Genomic DNA, 22238 nt, shown 5'->3' on the forward strand with positions numbered 1-22238 from the left:
AGGGCACAGGCAGTGTCATTCCCTGTAGGTGAAAAGCTGGGGGACCTTTATCTTAAATCCACATTGGTCTGACGGGTTAACAGACTGCTGTTCGAAGCTCTGCATTTGTTCCTCTCTCCTGATCTTTTATTTTATTGTCTCAGTAAAGGGAGATTTGCTTATTGGCATATCCCAGGCTCTTGAGCTTTATTCTGCTTTTTACATAGTAAGTTCTTTGTCCAGAAAGCAATGTGATGACGATAGCTTTTGTTCCAGGGTCTGGGTTGAGTTTTGGGCCATTAAGACTCTTTCCAATTGTAAGATCTCGTTCCCTCAGGCTTTTTATGTAGTGGGTGATAAAGGAGCTGGAAAGCAAATTTATTGCCTCTTTTTCTTAAAGGCTTTCCTTTTCATCCCTGACAGTGGTAACAGGACCTTTACCGCTGATGCTATTGGGTTTCTCCTGAGTGTCTTATTCTTTGGTGTCATTAACAAGATAAGTTATCCTTTCCTAAATCTCCTCCTCCTGTTCACTTTCAAGGGTCGTGTTTTTGTGTGGCTTCAATGTTAACGTGCAGAAAGTTCCCACTGAGCATATGGAAACTCTACAGACCATCTTGGATTAGAAGTGCACTTATTGGTCATGGATCTTCAGGTATCTCTTCTGTGGCTATCAGATATCACAGACAGCCAAACAGTTCCAGTGAGCCAAAAAGAACTAGAGCCGCTTTTATGTCATGGATATTCCTCTTCTTTCTTTTTCCCAGACTTCTGTCGCCCTGTTTTCAGTTTGGAAACCCACCATTGTGCCCAATATTCATGTGGCCAGTGAGGATTATTTCTGATGACTTCACAGTTTCATAATGACATTGAGCAACGGCTGACATCTCCCTGCACAGGCTGCAGCAGTTTCTATTTTCAGACTGTCTTTATTCTGCTTAGTTAACAATGATACAGCAACTTTCTAATTCAGTACCAACAATGAATGAAAAAGATCAGTCTTTTAAGAAGACTGGGGAAGAAAAAAAATCAGTTTTCCAATTTCTAAGGACATTACTACCTACCTACAGCTACGGGGAGCATAATGACTATTCAAGGAGCAAACATATTCAGGGAAATGCCAAATCTGCACCCGTTTTCCTATGCATTAGTCTAGCAATGAAGAGTGATCGTTAGAGACGAAAAGGGAATAGCTACGCTGCAGAAAGATTTCAACCTTTCCAAGCCCAGGATGTTAAGTAAACAGATCTGCCACTTTATTTGTGGAAGAATGAACTCTGCCCCGATTAAAAAAAAAATATAACAGTCAACAGCCTTTATAAAGGTCGGAGGATTCACCTCTCTGTACGTACAGCAGGGGCAGAGTGAGACAAACCTTTTGCCTCCCCCTCTCACCATCCGTCCCTCCTCGGCACGGCTGAGCAAGGAGCAGGGCCAGGTGATGGCCGCAGGTCAAAGCAGGTCCGGCACACCTCACGGTCCGGCCATTTGCTTCCATCTGCTGTCAGTGGAGTCATCAGACCGTGCTCAATCAGTGCTCAGACACTCACACGTATGTGGTGTAACTAAAAGGAATACAGAAGCCCCCAAGTCAAATAAAATTCCCTTTTCCCTCAACCTCAGCTCAGCCAGATGAAAATGCTTAATCTCGCAGACACAGAAGTAAGCCTCTCATCTTTCAGCATTTGCTCTCCTTACAGGACGCATTGTTCTAGTCACACCATGGAAACATTTTAAAGTCACATTTTTAATTAAGTAAAGCAACACCAATACAGCTTCTTAGTTGCTGCATTTAATGCAGCAAATTTAATGCCGCACTTCTAAAATGCCACATTTCTGAAGGTACTGCCTCTTAACAAAACTTGCGATAGGTTTTTTCATTCAACGTCTCACTACTGTAATAATGGTTGCTTTGCTTTCAGAAGGACCAAACCAGCCTAATTCAAATGGATGGAAATATACAGTCTGAGACTTCCAAAGCGGACAACGTGAGTTAAGCATTTCTCGCACGGTGCTCTCAGCGCAGTCTGGATGCTTCCCTCTCCGGCGTACTTCTGGCACTCTTGTCTTTTACTAAGAATACGCTACAGCAGCAAAGTTTGAAAGGATTTTCAAATCACAGTGCCAGCCTGCTATTTGGAACACTGGGAGAAAACATGAGCAATGAGAAAATGGGAAGGTATTTCACGTTTTGAGATTGTCCTAAATCAGGGTCAATGGCAACGACAAAGCAAACACTGATGCTCGGCTTTGATTTATCACTAGCATGCAAAACAAAAAAATGAACAAATAAGCTGTCCTGTGAACAGCGATAAAAGGGCACTGCCAAACCCTTCCAAATTTTGTTTAACATGTTACCATTGAAAGCACTTCTTTATGAACCTGAATATACATTGTCTTCCCTCATTACATTTTTCCTCATTCGACTGAGCAACCTCCATCCCCAAGCTCATCCTTCTTCTGTCCCGTCCCCCGCCCCCCGCACGTTCTGCTGGAGCAGAAAATGAACAGAGCTTCGTTTGTTTGCCGGCACCAGCAGCAGCAGCAACGTCAGCCCCACAGACGTAGCCGCCCTGCCTCCGTGGCCCCGGGTGAGGAGACACCTCGTGTTTTTGGGAATTGTGCATCCCAACGAATGGCCGTTCCCCTGAGAGAACGGGGTTTGTGGAGGTCTCAAGTAAGCAATGATTGTTTTTTTAAAAAAGGAAGAGAGATTCAAAAATGAGTGTTTTAAAACATATTCAGAGATTACAAAATTTGCTATGAGACGAGAAAAGTATTCAAAATTAGGGCTTAAACAGCAATAGCAGGTTCTCTTAGCTGAAGCCAGAGCACCTGCTTTCTTGCAGCTCCACTCAGGGCCTCCCATTCCTTTTTGTGTATATATGGATCATATATTGGATACATATACGCAAAATAATAGCTGTCTGTACCAAGTTCTGCTTTCTCTTTCTTCCCATCTCACAGGGAATGGAAACAACCTCCAAGGGTGTGGGCTTCGGTCCTTTGCTGTGCACGCAATAGCATGACTTTCATTAACGCAAGCTTAAAAACAAGTCGTTCAGCTTTCCTGCCCCTGCTCTTTCCAGAGCCTCATTCTTCTGGTGGCCTGGAGCCTTCCTCATTTCCAGCTTAAAAGCACTCACTGTGTTTACAGGCAGATGTTGCTATCCAATTTGCTCTTGTTTGCCGGTAGGCTAACATCTTCCCTTATCTACTTACAGAGAACAACCGTGTTCATGCTCGACCTGTCTCTGCTGGGATACAGAAATCAAAATCTTTCAGTTTCTCCTTCTCAGACAGGATGATGACAAAAAATGGAGAAACTAATAGTCGGACTTCTTTTGCCTAATCTTTTGAACAAGCTTGAATGGCCTTGCCTTAAGTATGTATGGCTGAAACTGTGCAATGTATCCCAGGTGAAATCTCACTTGAGGCATGTATTATCTCTACTGGGAGACAGGTCATCAGATAAATCCTCCAAGACCTCCTATCTTCTCATCTTTATGTCATCCTCATGTATTTCATATTCTTCTTTTTTTTCCCCCAGAAAACAGGAGCCCTTTGTGGTAATACTTCAGGCAGTTTCCAGTGCCTAGGTAGGGAAACACACATTCATATTCGTTAGGAGATGACCCTGCTTTGGTAAACTTCAGAGTTTTGCAATGTGAACTCTTGAGAGTGCTAGGCAAGCCAAAAGCTATCTGCTACTGAACCTGTTATTTCACTAACTTGTTTATTCAGAATACTTTCTCCTAGTTGCATGTTTTGATTCTTCCCATTATACAGTTGGCTTGTTGCTTCCTTACCTCCCTCCATGCTTCTGCTTTATTTTTTTCTTCATTACCAACCTCTCTAGAAATGCTATCAGCAACTTCTGTAAGGTGAGGAGATTTTCAAAAAGAGTCTTAAGATCAATGTTGGCTCAGCACAAGTTTAATTTAGAACATGTGATGGGTCTGACTCACACAGTGCTATTCATGCCATCCATCCTTGATTTGGAACAAGCCTAGTAGTTTAATTATGACCTGGAAATGTCTGAAGCTAATTTATATATAGCATTTTAAAAATACTTGTAATGTTAAGAATGTTTAGAAACATCTTCCAAGTCCCTCAAGTGATGCACAGGTTCACAATGGACACGTTTCTGTCTGAAGCCTACACCAAACGCCTACTTCACAACACCTGGACCTCTCCGCACAAGGCATTCATGCCCATGTACAAACGACTGAGCTCGACACGCTTCTCCCAGGTTTCCTCAAAGGATTGCCTTTGAAAGAACACACCAAAGAGCAGAAGTACTCTCTGATCCAAAAGAGGCTTTGCCGAGATTAGATTCTCTCAGCGCTCCAACATCTTTATCTCTGACCTTGCAGGTAAGAAAACATCACTGGTCAGCTACAGCAACCGTGGCAGGATGAACAGGCATGTGAGGAATGCAGGCAATGTTATTCTACTCTGTGATCCAGAAATTGGCTTTAAGACTTAGTGAGAGAATAATCACCCTGACCTTCGTTTGCAACATCTTAAAAAGAAACCCCACCAGTGAGGACAGCAGGCATTTACCACGTGCCATCAGACGCCAGCATGCAGGGAGAAAAATTTCACTGCCTCTCCTGCACAGCATCGTGCTGAGCAGAATTCCAGACAAGCCACCGGGGAGAGGACGAGCGGGAGCCGCGGGCCACCAGCAGCGGCAGAGCGGTCAGAGCCACGGCTCGCCGGCGCTGCCCGATGCCTGCTCCTCCAGAAACGGTACCTGAACCAGACTGAGACGGAGCTGGTCCCGACAGGTGACATGTGGAAGGAGGAATACAGATAGCTGGGTAGCACGGTCCCGGGTACCACAACTGCACGTCTGGAGGAAGAGGAGGTGAGCACGGACCCTTTGCTAGATGAAGTCCTGCAGCTTTACGAAGCTCACGTTCTTTGCTTGAAGCCTGGCTGCCTCATACGAGAGAAATATCTGTGCATGAGCTTAACTCAGGCCTAAATTTAAAGCCCACAAACATCCACAAGATTTCGAGTGAAGCATTTCTTTTGCTGAACTGGGCCTCTCGTTTGCAAGGAAAGAATCCGCCGGGGGCAGGCGGTGGGCACCTTGCTGTCACCATTAGGGTGGGCTGCTTGCCTGCAAACAGCAATGGCTTGTTCTCTGGACAGGCACAGAAAAGGAAAAGTAGAGACGACAGAAGGGAACCAGATATTTGAAGATTACAGACTACTCCAGAAAAAATAAAGGGCAGCAAAAGGGTGACGAGGAGGAGGGTCAGGAGCTGTCCAGGGCCACAAACCACAGCAGCACATGGGAGGCCCCAGCTCAGGGCTGAAACCAAAAAATCCCCAGGTTTATATAAATATGTATAAGCAAAGAGCCAAAAAAAGATGGTAAAAGATGAGATTGATGATGCTCGATCCTTTTGGGTTCAGCTTGGCAGGCTGCAGACGCCAGACTGTTGGTTATGGTGCTGCATCAGTGCGCTGCCACGCAGGGATTCAGTGGAAAGGGAAAAAAAGGATTGAATTGTGCACGGCTCCCTATTTTTATATCTTGTTTCTCTCTTTCTCAATGGGATGTTTTCTTTCTTTCACAAAGGAATCACAAAACAAAAGGATATACACAGAAGGTTTGAGGTTATAGAATCTTATCTGGCCAAAACAGAAAGAAGAAAAGCGTAGAGGTATTTGATGCTAAATGTCATGAGACTATAGAGGCACTATTCTTTACGGAGAGCAAATGAGAGATGCTCATGCTTGTAGTTGCCTTTGAAACCAACTCCCAGAAGCTGCAATAATAACCTCTTGCAAAACAGCTACTAATCCTTTTTTGTAACCGTTCCAAGCTGTCTGTGCATCCCTCACCCTGACGCTGTGTCAACAGCAAAGTGAAACAGTGCTTAGGATCCCTAATGCTGTAAGCGTATTAAGAGTAAAAAAAAAAAAAATTCAAATATCCTTTGTTCTTCAGGCTGTAGACATAACCACTTTCCTGTCTGGCCAATTTGCTTATTTCTTGCCATAGCACTCCATACTCAGAGTTCTCAAGAGATAAGGCAAATTCATCTAGAAATCACTATATTCATATCTAATGGTTTCAGGTGCCGCGACTATTCTTATCTGCTCTTGGAAAAAGGTCAAGGATGTTAGTGAGTCATGTTTTTTCCTCCATTTATTTCTACAGTTCAGCGCAGGTTATCCTTTATCGCCAGCTGGACAAGTACTGCTTCAACATTCTTCTCGGTGCTGGTCATAGAGACCCCGACTGCCTTCTCGTTAAGCTAAATTTACACTGGCATGCCTCCTTTGTCTCCTTTAGACTTCCAGTGGGACGAGGGAGGAAAAAAATACCTGTTTCATTATTAAGCAAGATATCAGTGATGAAACTATGGCCCCGCAGCCACTTCGTCTATGAGCATCTCAGCCTTTCTAGTGTGGTGGAAAGCTTTCATCACCTGAGACAGGCATCTGCCGGACACTGGGACTTCTGGGATGTGCTCCTACTTCCAAAGCCGAAGCTGTCAGGCTTTTTTCTTTCAGGCAGCTTCCCCCTTGATCTAAACCTCTCTCTCTTACCACTCATTTCCCCTTTCAAATCAGCGGATGCACACAGGATACAACAGGCTCCACGTCTGCAGATGACTGCGAGCACGACCAGATACTTGGAGCTCAAGTCACAAATATGCAACTTAACATGAGGTTTCCTTGACGAAGTCCCGAGGCAATGATTGTGCCTTTGCTAGCTATTTTCTCCTTAGTGATGCAACCACCCACAATGCGGTAGGAGCTTGCAGCTGACAAGAAAGGCATGCCGTGATTCGGAAAAGCTAGCCCACAACCCTACCAGCCTTTTCTGGACAGTGGTTCAAAGCTCACCAACAGGTCAAGCCTACAATAAGAAAATGTCAAGCAGGCTACCTGCTGGGATTTCTCATAAATTTATTAAAGAGAGAGACATTGGCCTCTGCACAGTACTAGCAGAAAAAAGCACACTACTTCTTATATATTAGATCCAGAAGGCATTGCTGATGAAAGCTCTTCCCAAGACTATTACAATGCTGGAGCATGTCCTAACCAGTAGACCGTTGACTGCATCTCAGAAAGCTCATATAAGAACAAGACGGTGAATGCTGAAAGGTCGTCATGCTTTCATGCTTTGAAATAAAACACTCTGAAGCAAAATGACTGCCCACAAGTATATAAAGAACAGTGGTGCAGTGATCAGGAGTGCTCTCAAGGTCACATTTTGAAAAGATGAAATCCATGTACAAAACCATTGATTTAAAAATAACAACAGCATTTGCACATGCAACCACCATAATATCAATGTAACCGGAGGCGGCTCAAACTATAAGGGACACATCAGGTGCACATGCAATTACCTAAGTAGTTCCATGGTGCAGCTCTTGTGCTTACTTCCTTAACCATTTTGCCTTGTGTATAAGCCAATAAGTAATCAAGGCATTTCTTCAGCACCACTCAGTGTCTAAAACCCTCCTATAAAGGCAGTCTCCTGCCCACAACGCACTATGTACACGTGCATGTGTATGGGTGCACCTTTTGTATCTCAGAAGTACTTGAAAAATGTCTTTACCTGTGACAAACAGAAAGCTTTTTGTGGATGACTACCTTCGGCATCTTAAGGATCTGGAAAGTGTTTTGTGGTTTGGACTTCCTTTCTCTTTTAAATCAAATGCTTAAGATTGCAAAATCGTTACATCACAACATAAACACAGGGGAAGCTGACAGTGCTGTCACACTAAATTTGGAGCCCCACACTACCAGTTGTTTTGTACTACTGAAGGGCAGAGAAGAATGTCCAGAGATGTCCCCATGACTGTACAAAACCAAGGACGACTGGGGTTATTTTGACTGGCTTCAAAAAACTATGAGGAAGAGAGGGCAACAATTAAAATTTAATTAAGAGGATGAGCCAAATATTCAGATCGGAAGATTTATTCACCACCACCACCACAGGCCGTGCAAATGGGGAAAACCGGCTACCCTTGCAAGTCCATCACCCGGTATGTTCACGTCTGCCGGGCAGAACTGGTGGCCGGTTTGAACTCATCTCCTTAGCTGGCCTCTTGGGCACAGCGGGTTGCAAATAATCCGAGCGTTCAAAGTCATCTCCAAAATGCCACGGCGGGGAAGGAGGTGGGATGGACCGATGGAGTAAGATACCAAAGCCAGTAAGAGGAGGAGGGTGAAATGGTTGGGCTCCCTGGTAGCAACGAGGGTGAGGAGCTGCCCTGGGGGCTCCAGCCTGGTGACAAAGCCACGCGGCCGTCTGCCTAACGAAGCTGCTCCGGCACCCACAGGACAAGCAAGCAAAGCAAAAGACCTGCAGAACCGAACTGGAAAGACAGTAAGGGTGCAAGGCTGGGCACGCACTTACGGTACTGAAGGACCTGAAACATCACCTGGGTTTGCTTGTGTCTCATCTCATGGCAGCTATGCCTTTAAGCCCTTTAAAAAACTCAGCATGCCTCCAGCTTAAAAGCAGAGTTAAGATCTCCCTTACTTGAGATGTCAAGACACCTCAACACTCCACTTCTCTCATACTGGAAAGGTCCTCCTATTTTGATAAGCTCATATCATTTGGGTTTTTCTTCCTCAGCTCTGCTGGGGAGACCCCAGCTCTACGCTTCTAAAATGGACAAGACGGGGGTTTTACAGTCAGTAGTTTTATTAGCTAGGTAACTCTGGTTTCTCTCCCTAGCAAGCGCTCTCTGTACGCTGAACCTGGGAGATGTCGTGTGAAAAACAGAAGGCTATTAAGACAACTGTATCGTAATCACTAACCACTAATACTAGAAATTCTGCACCTCCCCAGTTGCAGTTTTTGTGTATTTTACCTTAGTCTGTACAATTTAATAAGAAGAGGCCTGTCCTGGTTTCAGCTGGGATAGAGTTATTTTTCTTTCTAGTAGCTGGTACAGTGTTTTATGGTTTGGGTTCAGTATGAGCAGAATGTTGACACCACGACAAGGCCATGCTAACAGCCCGTAACTACATCACCCTTCTAGACTGCACTGTCTTTGAGGAGTACACGGTTCCGAAGCTGTTCGTCTCCCTCACCAGAAAACGTGGTCTTCGGGTTTGACCCACCGTGTACCGCACTCTACGTTGACCTCAACACTCTTTGCTTTCAGTGACCCACTGAATTTGAGCCTATGTAAAAAGCCACCACCACCCAACACCATCTAAAGCACAGCACTCCTCGTGCCAACACATTTTAGAAGGAAGTAATGCGTGAGAGGGAACGACTCCTGCTTTTTTACTTGGAAAATCATCTGGAAACCTCTGCAGTCTAAATTGTGTTTAACCGCCCCAATCTCCCTCATTGCTCCTGGCCACGTTCTCCTCCACGGCAGTGACCTAGCTAACCTCTCTCCTTCATGACCGCACCGCAGTTCATACAACTGCAGACGGTTATCAAATTCCCTTTTTGTCCAAGCTATAAATGCTTCACTACTATAATCTTTCCTCTTATGTAACCGACATTTATTTCCCTTCTCACCAGAACCGAAAATGTGAAGCGTCTTCCTGCCCTGTAATACTGCTAACTCTTCGTTTTCTTTTCAAATGGGCTAAACACTTTAACTGGTAAGGAGCTGACAGAGAAAATGGTAACGATGGACTTGTGCAGGGGTCTGTCTTTCATCTGCAGGATGGCAGATTTGAGATCGCCAAGTTCTTGGAGCACGTTGGTACACTGCGGCAAGGAACGTTTTTGCAATGAGGAGGGGGCTGCTGGAGGTGGGTCAGAGCTACCTCACCTTAGCTGGCCATGGATGCAGGAACAGCAGCTGCCGCTCGCTGACAGAGAGGTTATAAAAATAAGATACTGGTCACCAATACGCAGCAGAACGAAGGACGAGTAACAGGGTGTGAGGAGGAAGCGAGGAGGAAAAAGAGCCCGATAAAATCTAAACACAAATCTCTATTTTCAGGGAAGTAGATGTGAAATGGCATCATTAAAAAACCAGGGGAAGAACAGCGGGTGCCGTGTGGTTGCGTCTCTTATACCTACACCCGCTACCCATGGACAAAAACCAAAATCAGTCCCAGCCGGCATTCATCAAGGCTTTCTTCGAGGGCCAGCATAGGTGACAGCCACGCAGCCACACAGCTCGAAGGCCAGCAAGTGAAAGCTCAGGTACGGCTTGCATCTGACTTCATTCACTAATTTAAGTACAAAACACAGCTCAGGTGGCCAGAAGACAGACCATCTCCCAGCCAAAAGCCCTTCAAATGTATTTGTCAGCAAACGCACTAGCACGTGCTTTGGTGCAGTTATCTTTCAGCCCCACAGAACCCTGCACCTTAGGGAGTATTTACAAGGAGTCAGAGACAGGTAACTAAAAAAATGTAAAGACAAGTATGCTCTCCAGCTTGTATGGATGGGAGTTTTCTCTGCATCTCTACCAGAAAACTTTCTGGGCCCTGAAAATTGAAAAAGGTTGGAAACAATTGCCTTAGAGATCCAATAGCAATGCAAAAAAGCTATGTGAAGCAAATCACTTGAAAATAAATTGCATCTTGTATTTTCTTCGCTTCCCACGCTAAAAGCTGAACTCTTACTGAACCACTGTACCAGTAAAGCAAACTGGGCATGCTGGGCAACAGTGACCACCCTTTCTCCAGCAGTAGCACTCCTGCCAAATCAGAAACAGTGAATTTTTTGCATCATCTTGGGGAAAATAATTAAATTGGCACTTGAGATTTCATGCCATTGTAGCACTTATTTTTTAACAAACTGCTTTTAACTGTCCAGTGTTCTTCCTCTGTCCTTTTCTAGAATGCTCTTGAAAAGGCTATGGAATTCAATTATGTTTTTGCAAGTAACAATGCTGTACTTCAGCCCTCTTTGGAACCAAATGCATGTTTACACCTGGAATTATTCTTAGTTAATGTTTCATGCAGGCAGTCTTATTATGCACTACATCAGAAAGGAACTAATCAAGAAAAACTGCATATGCAGACAAACTCTAAAGCAACGTAGCAAAGTTCTGTGGAAAATCTGAAAGAGAAGTGATACCATAGAGGAGACAGAAGCGGGGAGAACTGCAGAGCTTTGCTGTTTCAGATGCTGAAGTTCACGGGTCATTTAGGTCTCTGGTTCTTATGGAGGTTCTTTTTTAATTCTCCGGCTAATGGTTATCTGAAAAGGCAGCGGTGATGTCTAAAACCATAGTTACAGCAATATCATGTCAGCAGAAAATCAAGCAAGCAGAAGGAAGCACAATCTGATGATCTAATTGCATATTAACACTCCTGTTGCCCTCTCCCCAAAATCCACAGGTTTCCAAGTACAAATAGGATGAGGTACCCAGAGCTAGTTGGATTAGCTTGTTAAAACCTAAGGTCATTACAAATTTTCCTTAATTTTTTTTTTTTTAAGAAACACATGTTCTGATATGCTATTTAAACTGCAGTTGAGCTCAGCAGTAAAATGTATGTTATTTTAAAACATCACAGATTTCTGAAAGTAGCTACAAAGCAAAATCTGTTTGGAATTGCTCAATTTTATGCACGGAGGTTTCTGCATGAGCTGGCAGATAGATAAATTTAAATTTTCTATTTATACAGCAACTTACATCCATGTTTTACAAACATGAAGAAATAAACTTTGTAACTGCCTTGTGAAACACATCACTATTTTAGAACTGACAAAACTCACACAAAGGGAGAGATAAATGTCTTGTCTAGGATCAAGATAGGAAGTCAATTAATAGCTAGAATCTGCACTTTCAGAGCTGAAGCCTTGTCTATATGCCTTCTTTGCATATAAAAAGTCACTTATCTTCAAACAGTCATAAGATCGGTCATGTCATATAAGCCTTTGTATACAACCAAGTTCTCCACACAGCAGCAAAATGAGCGCAGATTAAAAAGAAATCAGTTCAGACCAAATCAACAGCGAAGAGAAACCAGCTTTCTTGGGTTTGTGAAAATGCAACCAAAAGAAATGAGCAAGAAAACCCCTGACACAAATGGCCAGTTGAACTCAAAACCGAAAGTTTTACTTTGGGGATTTCTCTCCGCGACGCAGAACACGGTGGTTCAAACCCCTTTCAAAATTTCAGTTTTGAACCCATGTCTTAAAATTAGGCTGGGGGTATTTCATCTCTCCTTCCTGATGCTGTCTTAGCCTAGTAGATTTTCACCGGCGTAGGGAGGAGAACCCAACTCCCCTATCTCTGAAATAAGCACCAGAAGTATTCGGCTACCCCACGACCCTTTTTCAGTGACTATCCAGTGATATTACGACTGGAGTGTCTCCAGAGAGGGCCCTCCACCCTACAGACTGGGACTCGGGGCTGCTCGGCAAAGTGGTACCTCCACCTGGTCTCCCACCGCATCGGTTACTCTTCTGGTAGGGAGAACCGTTTCCACCCCACAGACTGACTCAAAGGTTTATTTTCCAGCAACCTGGTGGGCAATATAGCTAGCCAGCTACTTCAGACATGCTTAATGGGTATCATCAAGTACAAAACCTGCTAGTTCTTAACAGCGAAGCGTAAGAAAGCCCCGAGAACTCCTTAGAGCCGAGCTGACGCAGCCATGGGAGGTGGAGTGGGAAGCGGGGAACTGGAGGGTTTTGTGAAGGAAGGAGAGGGTAGGATGAAAAAAGAGAAGGTACTGACAAATGAGGCGTAACACAGATCCTAGCTCTCGGTTATATACATTTCACGCTACAGCAACATGGAGCACTGCAGGGGATGGACACCTCATTTGTAGGTTCATTCTCATAATTTCTAGTATCATCTGAAACCTTCAGCAGTGATAGCCCCACTGCCCTTCATAACCTGTTTATTTTGCACCTTATGTGCTATAAAATGCAAATATATATTGCTTTAGCTGCCAGGAGTATGTGTCTTTGTTACCTTTAAGAACATCAGCGCTTCGTTGAGATTTGGCTTTTACCTGCCAAAAAAAAAATCTGTTTTACGAGATCTTTGACTCCTTCCCAGATCTCAGCATGCATTGCTTGCTGTCAAACTCCAGCAAATGCTCTGCGTGACTGGTGAGTGCAATGCCTGGTATCTAATGCCTGCTGCAACTAACGTAGATGTACAAGCCTAATTAATCACTTGTGTAGTGTCAAGAATTGTCCGTGTGGTCTACAGGCCACGTAGCACTGGCTTGAAACCCCCCCGTGCTTGGCAGACGACTGTTTAGGAGCTCAGGCTGTAGGGCTCAGGCTGGCATGCAAAAGGAAGAAAAGCTGTGCTGCTTAGAAGAAAGTCTCTGGAGTCAGTACCAAGGTACAAATTCTGAAAATTACTACTTCAGGTGTATGTGGTTTGGGTTTTGATACTTCATGTAAGGTCTCACTTGGATTTTCTCACTCTGAACGGGGAAGTTAGATGTATTTCACCGATCTTTCCTAGCTGCTTCCCTGACTATTTGGCTTGTGAAGTCCTGCAGGAGAAATTACTTTCTTCAAAATATTACCACGGAAAATTAAAAATTTTTTTTTAAAATTCTGTTGATAGTATACTCTGTAGAAGTTCGTTTCTTCAACACAATTTCATTTACATTTAAGTTAGAATGCTGTGTAGTTCACATCATTAATTTAAAACAAATAGGGCATTTCCATCAGCATACCCTACAAATAATGCCATTGTCGTAATATATCGTCATGGTCCACACCAATTTTAAGACCTTGTTAGCTTTCTTGTTTATACGGTACTAAAGTCCTACACGATTTAAACGAGTCCCTGACCTCTCACAACAGCAATAACAGGAGTACTTTGCACTCATACAGCACCTTTCATCTCGGAGCACTTCTGACACATGCATTTTCATTGCATCCCTGTGACACACAGGTAGGCGTCTAGGCACACTTCAAAGGCAGGAGAACTGTGCCATGGAAGGGTTATGCAACTTGGCCCAAATCCCCGGTGAACAGCTGGGAACGTGAACTCTCCCATTGCTTGTTCTGAAAGTCCAGACAATAACACCCCAAAAATGAGCTTCATAAAGCATTAATCAAAATGTTTAACCCCCTACTAAGTTTGCAAATGGCATGGGCAGACGATAAGCTCACTAATTCTTTTTGATACGTTATTCATGACTTGTTCTCCGTTTCTGGCAACACTTTTTTCTTAAGGAAAAAACAAAACCCCAAAACCATTCGATTACAAGAAAAAAGAACAGTTTGTTTTTCAAGCCATTATTGCAAAATAATTCAGAATCCGAAACGTTCAGCACTTCCCTTACGGCTCGTCTGTTTGATCCCAACCCTTACACTGCGTGGAATGTATGGCAATTCCTGTGCAGGACCAGAGCACCCAAGTGACCTCAGGAAAAAGCAGCAGCAAGACTCTGCTTGCTCGGTTTTACCTTCCAAGGACCCGCAAGCCGTGAACAGCATTATGTTTGCGCACCTAATGGTTATGTTGGCAAATGAAACTGCCCAACCAACAGCTAGTGACAGCAATTGAAACTAATGATTCAGGGGCTGGCCATATGATAGCCAGAAAGGAAAAAAAAAACCAAACAAAAGCCCCTTCTACTGTTCCCGTTGATAATTAAGGGACTACTGCAGACAGGCCCTGAGTTCAGAATGTTGCTCTCCGCCTGGCCTTTGCCACCCCGTGAGCAGCAGAAAGAGTTACCGGCCGCGTTTGCAAATTGTATTTAACGCTGCCTAGGGCTGGTTCTGCGCTTCCGAGAAAGGTAGTGAAGTAACGCGCACCTCGGTTTTCCCCCTTTGTAATAATGCTAATGCAAATGTACACATGCATTACCAACCAGGCCACCAAAATAAATGTGAGCAGCTCTGAAACTGTGTTAAAAGGAAAACTGCGTTAAAAGGAAAACTGCTGTAGGTGGTGATGGATTTTTGAGTGCACGGGGTAACAGTGGTGTTATTTGCTGGGTGAGTTGTTTGAGGTTGTGTTGCGCTCCATCGCATGGGAGCAGTTTATTTATTTATTTCCAGGCAAGTACATCCAACAACATTTTTCACGGGAGCTGGGATTTGTAATGCAAACTCTGCTCTCCAACAGCTGAGCTCTAAATAAAACACTAATTATTGTGAATCTTGGGATAGGATGTTGCAAGTCAGATGCTCTCACCAGCAGAATGAAGGGGAGAATCTCTCTTCTGGTAGTAAGTGTTAAGCTATTGGGATGAAAGTGCTCTGCTGTGTCTATTTGTGTGTGTGTGCATATACCTAGAGAAGAATAAACAAATAAATACATGCGTGCACACTCACGCACTCACGCACACAGACACGTATTTACGTGGAGAAGGAACATTCAGCCACAATATTTGGGACTATTTTCCTGAAGGCCTTACTCTAAGAAAAAAGCTATGTAGTATTTTATTTCATAAAAGCTATGTAGTACTGTAAATAAATTGTAAGGCAAATGGGTTGCAGAAGGAAATCACGGAAATAGGTTAGAAATGGTTTCTTTCTCTAATCTTCTGGCAATTTACCTGGTCGTGCATCAGGACTACCTTTTTCAGCGGGGGGGGGGGAAAATCAGGTATTTGTCTAAGAAGATTTTATGAGGTGAACAGGTGAGGTTAGCTCACTAGACTGGAGTAACTCTGTAATAGAGCCTTGTCCTAAGGCGTTACTGGATTTGGGTCCAAGGGTCAACAGGAGGCTCTTCACTGGCTATAGCGGTTCTGGAAGTGACGGCAGGAGCTGAGCTTGTTACTTCTTATGAGCATCGCTCCGGCATTTTTTATTCCTACGAACGAAACAGACTTGCCATAGCAAACATCTCATGTGGGGCAATGGTGACAGTCATAAACTATGTTCTGCAAATATTCTCTAGCCTAACCGCAAATTTCCCATAAAGTAGCATGAAATCTACAGACAGATGCCTACCAGGGATCCAGCAATTTCCTGGTGATTTTTGCTATTGAATAAAACTATTCAACATGCAGAAAAGTCTCTCAAGGTAAAAAATAAGGTGAGATTCTCTTTGTTTCTCACTTTTCAATCTCAGGTGCCTAAAAGTATTAGGTTTTGTTAAAAAGGCTCTGCTTTGAACACTCTGCTTCCAAACAGTCTCCCCACTTGAGAGAGCAACGTATGAATACGACGCATCAAAAGGGTTTATGACTTACGGCATTTCTTAAACACCTCTTCTTCTCTGGTCAGGCAAGGTCCATTCTCTCCCTAATTTTTTACAGTCATCTATCTTATTTCTGACCTACAGCCCTCCTGCCTCTTTTACAGTATTCTCCAGAGCGGGTAACATTACTTCATGCAAATTTTACTTCCCTTATCATTCTTAGAAATCTTTTTTATCTGCAGCATACATTCACAGGAGGAGGTACGGCAGCCTTTTCAGAGCTATCTGTTGGCACACCCATTCTTTTACGTTGCTTCCATTCAGGCCTGTTATTAAAATTACTACAATTTTGGAGCGCAGAAAGGTGACTGGCTCAGCAAGTCAGTATATTTTCAGCAAGACAAGCCCAACAATAACGCCCTACAAGTGTAAAAAATAACTTTGTGTACTATATACGGGAAAACAAAATCCCTGTCCTTTTGTCTGTAAGAGCATCTCTTCAGACCTGGAGTAACTTTCTCCCTGCCTTGGTTTCCTGATTTCCCCGTAGGAAAGTCTCCCACTAGGCTGGTACAAAAAGCGTCTTTCCAGTTCCCACTCCTGCGCTGGGGGTTTTCTGCAGGAGTCTCCCTGCTCCCTAGGTTTCTCCCTTTCCAAGGAAGCACCTCCCCACGCTGCCATCTGAGACAGGGGATAATACCGACTCTCCTGGAGGGCCAGTCCTATGACTTGGCTATCAAATAAAACACATTTTCTGAGATATTTTGTCCCTAACGCTGTCAAAGTTGGTTAGAGAAGTGCTTACATGTATCATCTGCACGTTAACATCCCTCCCACGTCGCTGGTACCAGGCCAGAGAGAAGGCCCCTCACTTATAAAATTGTAATCTCTTGCCTGTTAATTTTTGAAATCCTGGTCCAGAGCACACTGAAGTCTTTTACGGGCTGACATGGATTTTGAATCGAGCTGACCTTGTATGCAGCAAACTGTACACATGCACCTGTTATATGGAGCTTGCCGAGTGAACTGCTTTCAGTTTAACTTCTGCTGTATGTTATTAGCGTGGCACAGTTATTAGCATTTAAATCACCTTTTCCTTGTCATTTCTATCTTTAGTTTTCCCTTCCCCCCCCCCGCCCCGAGTATGATTTATGGAAGACTGACTTAGTAGGAAAGTATGTAGTTGTTAGACAAGGATGGAATTGCATTTTTTCAGTACCATGGCTTATTTAAATTTAAAGGACTAGGAAGCAAAATGAGATTAACACAATCATGACAGACATATGATTAGTGTTAGCTATTTTCTCCCACTGTGATGTTTTTCCTTTCGTTTTCTTCTTTACAAACGGGTGAAAGTACCCACTAATTTTCTGGTGTCTTTGCTTAAGGAGCACGGGAGCAACTGCCTCTTCCGCTTGGAAAACAAGAGCTTCTCAGCAAAACCGCGTGACTTGGGACAAGGATAAAAGCTATTTGAGATGCAGCATTTACGGCGGCTGCCCCGCTTGACACTCGTGGGTAAGTATTAGCGTATACCGTCCTACCAAAAATGTAACGATAGGCCCTATATAGCGCAGCCCGACGCAAGACCAGGGCCTTACCTGTCACGCACAGCGAGACGAGAGAGCGTCGAGCTACGGCAAACGAGCACCCTGCGCGGAAAGCTCGGGCCAACGAAACGCGCTACCGGTGCAAACGCAGCAAAGCGGGGATCGGGAGGGCGAAGCGGGAGGGCTGCCTGGAAGGGTGGCCGGCGGCGAGTCAGGGTGTTTTCTGGGTGCCCGAAGCTGGGGGGACAGCCCAGCTTTGGGTCACCGACACGATGCACGGCTCCCGCTGACGGCTGAAGGACGGCGGCGGCTTCTGCCACTGCGCCCCGTCCCCGCCGGCTCCCGCCTCGCTCCACACCGGGGCGAAGCCAGGGGCTCACCGACCCGGAGCCCCTCACCGAGGGGATGAGGAGCGGTTCCCCGCCGGGCTGCCGCCCTCCTCCGGGGGTGCCGGACCGAGCCGCTGCGGCAGAACCGCGGGGCCGGGGCCGGGGGGGGGGGCGGCGGTGGCGGCGGCCGGGCCTCCCTCCCCGCGCCCCGCTCCGGCTGCACTGCGCTAGGGGCTGCTGCACCTGAGGGGGGGTGAATAAACCAAAAAAAGCAACCCCCGGCGAAGGCGTGATGTAATTTGGGATTATATAATCCTGAAATATAAGGGGGGGGGGGGATAACAAAAAACCCACGCACACACGCAAAAAAAAAAAAAAGGAAAGAACGACGACCCAAACGCCGCCGTCCTTTCCCCGCGCACCGAGCGGCGGTGCGGAGCCGCACGGAGGCACCGGCCGCCCCCCGCGGCGCAGGAGCCGCCGTCCCCGCCCGCGATCCGCCGGGGGGGGGGACGGCGGGACCCGGCCCGGCCCGGCTCGGCTCAACCCGGGCCGCCTCTCCCTCGCTTTCCCCTGCGGAGGCGCCGAGCCCCCCTCCCCCCCTCCGCGATCGAAGCGAGGGTTCGCCCCCTCGGGGGAGCCGCTGCCTTACCTGTTCCCCGAAGTCGATGGCGATGTTGGTGATGCCGAGAGGGACCAAGAACCGGATCAGGGGCCAGTAGTTAGTGAGCGCTGGAAATTTCACCATAGTCCCAGCTGCGCGGTGACCCCCCAGCGCATCTGCCGCGGCAGGAGACGGCGCGGGAGGACGGCGGGGGGGGGGGAAGGATAAAAGGGCAAAGGAGGAGGGTGCGTGCGTGTCCCTGTGCGTGTGTGAGAGCGGCGGGGGGGGGGGGGGTGAGGGAGAGAAGCACCAGAGCCCCCTAAAAATAAAGCAGCCGCGGGGGGGGGGAGCCGGTCCCTCTCTGCCCGGCGCGGCTCGGTGGGCCCCGGCGGGTGCTTGGCTGGGCGGCGGGGCTCGCTGTGCCGCTGCCTTAGGAGGAGACCCGAGAGATCAAGTCCATCCCCGCCGCCCTCCTCCCACACAACGCCGATCCACCGCCGCCGCCGCCGCCGCCGGTGCCGGAAAAAAAAAGAGGAGGGACACCGCCGCCAGCCACTGGTGCGGGCAGCGCTGCCATCCTCGGGGCGCGGGGGCCAAGGGAAGGGCCGGGCCGGGCCGGGGCCTCCCCCCCCCGCCTGACGCTCGCCGGCGGCGGGGCGACGGCCGCGGCGCCGCGCAGGAAAACGCCGCCCTCTCTCCCTCCTCCTCCTCCTCCTCCTCCTCCTCCTCCTCGCCGCCGCGGGGACGGCGCAGGCCGCGGCGCGGGTCCGGAGCGCCGTTCCCCGTGGGGTTTCGGCGGAGGAGCGGGTGAAGGGCCGCCGCCGTCGCCGGCGTGAGGGAGGGGGGGTCCGGGCCGGGCCCTGCCGCTTGGGCGCCGCTCCCCGCCGCGGGCTGCCGGGGCACGTGGGTTTGACACACGCTCGGCGGCGGCAAGAGCGGCACCGAGCGGCTCCTCCTCACGCCGGAGCGGCCGCGCTGCTTCTCTCCCCCCCGCCCCCCCTTCTCCTCCTCAGCCCCACTGAGGGGCAGCGGCCGAGCCGGGCACCTCTCTCCGACCCCACCACCGCCGCCACCACACAGCCCTCGCTGGGCGCCCTGGGGTTCCCCCCCCGCCCCACGTTTCCCTCATGTAACCGCGGGCTGAGGCAGGCTGGGCTGCGGGCCTGGTGGGGGGGCACTTGTGGAGCTACAGGGCAGGTGTGGGGGGGGGTGTGGTCCTCAGTGAGGCGTTCACCAAGATGTCTGACCTGCGGGTCAAAAAGAGCCGAAATAAATCGACGGCGAACGTTTGCCCACGCGGCGTCTTCATGGTTTTTTTTTCAAAGTCTCTACCTCAGCCCTGGAGAAGGGAACGCGTTCGCAGCCCCCCCAAGGGAACGCGTTTGCAGCCCCGGCTTGCAGGCCGTCAGCACGGGTTGCTTTCTGACCCGTGGGCCTCCACAGACGTCGAGGCTCTGTCCGCCTGACAGGGAAGAAGAGAAGGCAAAGGCCTTTGGAACGCATCATGGAGGTTTCTCAACGTTTTCGAACTCGCAGGGGGGTTTCGTTGTAATTGAGTTTCCCTGGGGCGTTTCGGTTCGCGGCGTCACCTTCGACTCGCCACCTTGAAGGAGGGTTGGCAGATATTTTGGGAAGGTGGAGGCCCCGTGAGGAATCGGATACCTGCACCTCGTCCTCAGAGGAGCGAGTGGTGGACGGCCCTCCTCAGCCAGGGACTCCTGTACTAAAATGTTCCCGTGACCAAGAGCCGTTCCACATATTTTGGAGGGTCAACAGGAGGTGAGCTCTGAAAGTCCTTGACAGGCAGATGGTGGGCTGTGGGGTGGGAACGGAGCGGGAGAGCCCCTGGCTCCTGAGGTGACTCAGCAAAGTCGGGCCCAGCTATCACTGGAGGGTTTTTTCCCTCCTACAGCTGGAGTTTGTCTCACCTAGCCGCCCCGAAGCTGGTGCAGCCTGCCTTGTGGGCACGCAGGAGCGAACTCGAAGGCTTACGAGAGTGCAAACCTGCCTTGGTCCTGTAGATCGCTTTTCAAATGCCGCGGGCACGGTGTCCTGGGCATGATGGAGGGGAGCAGTGCAAAGCAGGAGAGGACAATAAACTGAGAAGAGGGAAGCGGTTGTTTGGGATTGCCTGAGCGTGTTGTTGAATTAACAGCACCAAAACTTCATCATCCTAAGGAGGAACTAATCGCCTCCAGATGGACCGGTGGTTGGTCCGTCGAACAGCTTCAAACTGCGTCCGTGATGGGGAACATTCAGTCTCCAACCAACCAGACTGAAATTGGACTGAAATAGAAACCTCATGTAGATGGCAGGGGCCTTACGCCAGCCCACTTGTTTTACTTGTTCGTTTGCATTGAGCTGAATTACCTGCCAGTTTAGACACAGCCTGCGTGCGTCCTTACGTGTAAGTGGTAGAAGATCTGTGCAGTAGGTCAATTTCAAGCAAGTCTCATGGCTTTTGAAGACAAGGCTGGATATATTTCAAAGCATTAATTCAATATTAAATCTGTCTTCCTGAGGTTGTATTTAGTTTTAGATAACTGTATCGCCAGTAACTAATTTCTTCCTGATAGGACTAGATTTTATTGGGAGTGAGAGGTCATTCCTCCTGGCCATGGGTCTGAGAACAACTTGTAGCTGAAATTATGGAAGAATATTGTTTACGGCTCTGCATTTTTACAGATTTTCTCGGTCAAGTGTCCCTATTCTGTTTCAGTTTATTTTTTTTTTAGGGGAAAGAAACCTTTAGTGCTGTTCTGGAGCCAGAGAAAAGTTAGAAGGGAAGCCCCAAAGCCACTTGTAAGTATATGATTTTAAGTTGCCATTTGAAATTTTCAGGTGAGCTGATGTTTGAGGACTACCTCCTCTCATTCATGGCAAAAACAAGCCACCACAAAATTAAAGCTTCCTGAATCAAAACATGTGGATGCTGAGCGTGTGGCTCACAGTGCCAACTATAAAGCACACAGAGTGATTAATTACTTTGTCACAAAATTATGTTCAGTCCTGGAAATACTGAGACACCTGAGTAGTTTAATGGAGTATATGGGAAGTATATCCATTCGGGAGTTTGGTATATGTTCATAAGGTAGTTGATACTTCTTAACTCCAGTAGATAACGAAGCAGGCCCCTTACATCTGTAATTAATTTCCATCTGAGCGGTCGCTTGAGAGCTCTGGTTAACTTTTTATCTTCCTGCTGCCCAAAGCAATAGTACAGTTTTATTTTAAGAGTAGTTTACATTTTATTTCCTAACATGTGCTGGAATGTCCTGGGTAAATGTTAACGTAACTGATGCTCTCTTAAGTTCCGTATATTAAAATCATTAAACTTACTTAATAAACTGTTAGGCTATGTTTTAGGTTTGTCTGTCTGCTTCCCATTCATGTCTTTTGTTTATGGGATGAATGTAGTTCTTGTGTGCTTCTCTTTCAGCCCAGGTGATATTTGCTCCTCGAATTCATTACAGAAACCAAATTGTGTTTGGAACCAAAGAACAAGGATGGTTTCTCACATCTTGAAGTCAGTAGTTTGCTCAGCTGGTGAGCTGAGGAAATAGGTCATTTTAGCTGTCTTGGGCAAAAAAACAGTGATTAGTAATAATTTCCTTTCTAACATATTTTCTGTTACACTACATTTCTTACTCATATACCAAACACTGTCTGTTTGTTTAATGGAATAAAAAGGACACAGAGAGGACAGCAGGAAATAATTAGTGATAATCTCTCT

The 22238-nt window shown here is 46.9% G+C and overlaps 1 protein-coding gene and 1 long non-coding RNA gene across 4 annotated transcripts in view; one reads left to right on the forward strand and one right to left on the reverse strand.

Moving 5' to 3' along the window:
- Positions 1-19142, reverse strand: part of ANKH (ANKH inorganic pyrophosphate transport regulator) — a 112280-nt gene extending 93138 nt beyond the window's left edge. Inside the window, exon 1 of the mRNA XM_069808883.1 lies at positions 18554-19142. Coding sequence (XP_069664984.1) covers positions 18554-18649 — 96 coding nt within the window. The 5' untranslated portion in view covers positions 18650-19142. The remainder of the gene's footprint in view (positions 1-18553) is intronic.
- Positions 19143-19398: 256 nt separating this feature from the next.
- Positions 19399-22238, forward strand: part of LOC138690289 (uncharacterized) — a 103686-nt gene continuing 100846 nt past the window's right edge. For all 3 annotated transcript variants that reach the window (XR_011329101.1, XR_011329100.1, XR_011329102.1), the window contains exons 1-2: positions 19399-20284; positions 21241-21307. This is a non-coding gene — a long non-coding RNA (uncharacterized lncRNA). The remainder of the gene's footprint in view (positions 20285-21240; positions 21308-22238) is intronic.

The sequence above is a fragment of the Haliaeetus albicilla genome, chromosome 21, assembly GCF_947461875.1.
Source record: "Haliaeetus albicilla chromosome 21, bHalAlb1.1, whole genome shotgun sequence".
Classification (NCBI taxonomy): domain Eukaryota; kingdom Metazoa; phylum Chordata; class Aves; order Accipitriformes; family Accipitridae; genus Haliaeetus; species Haliaeetus albicilla.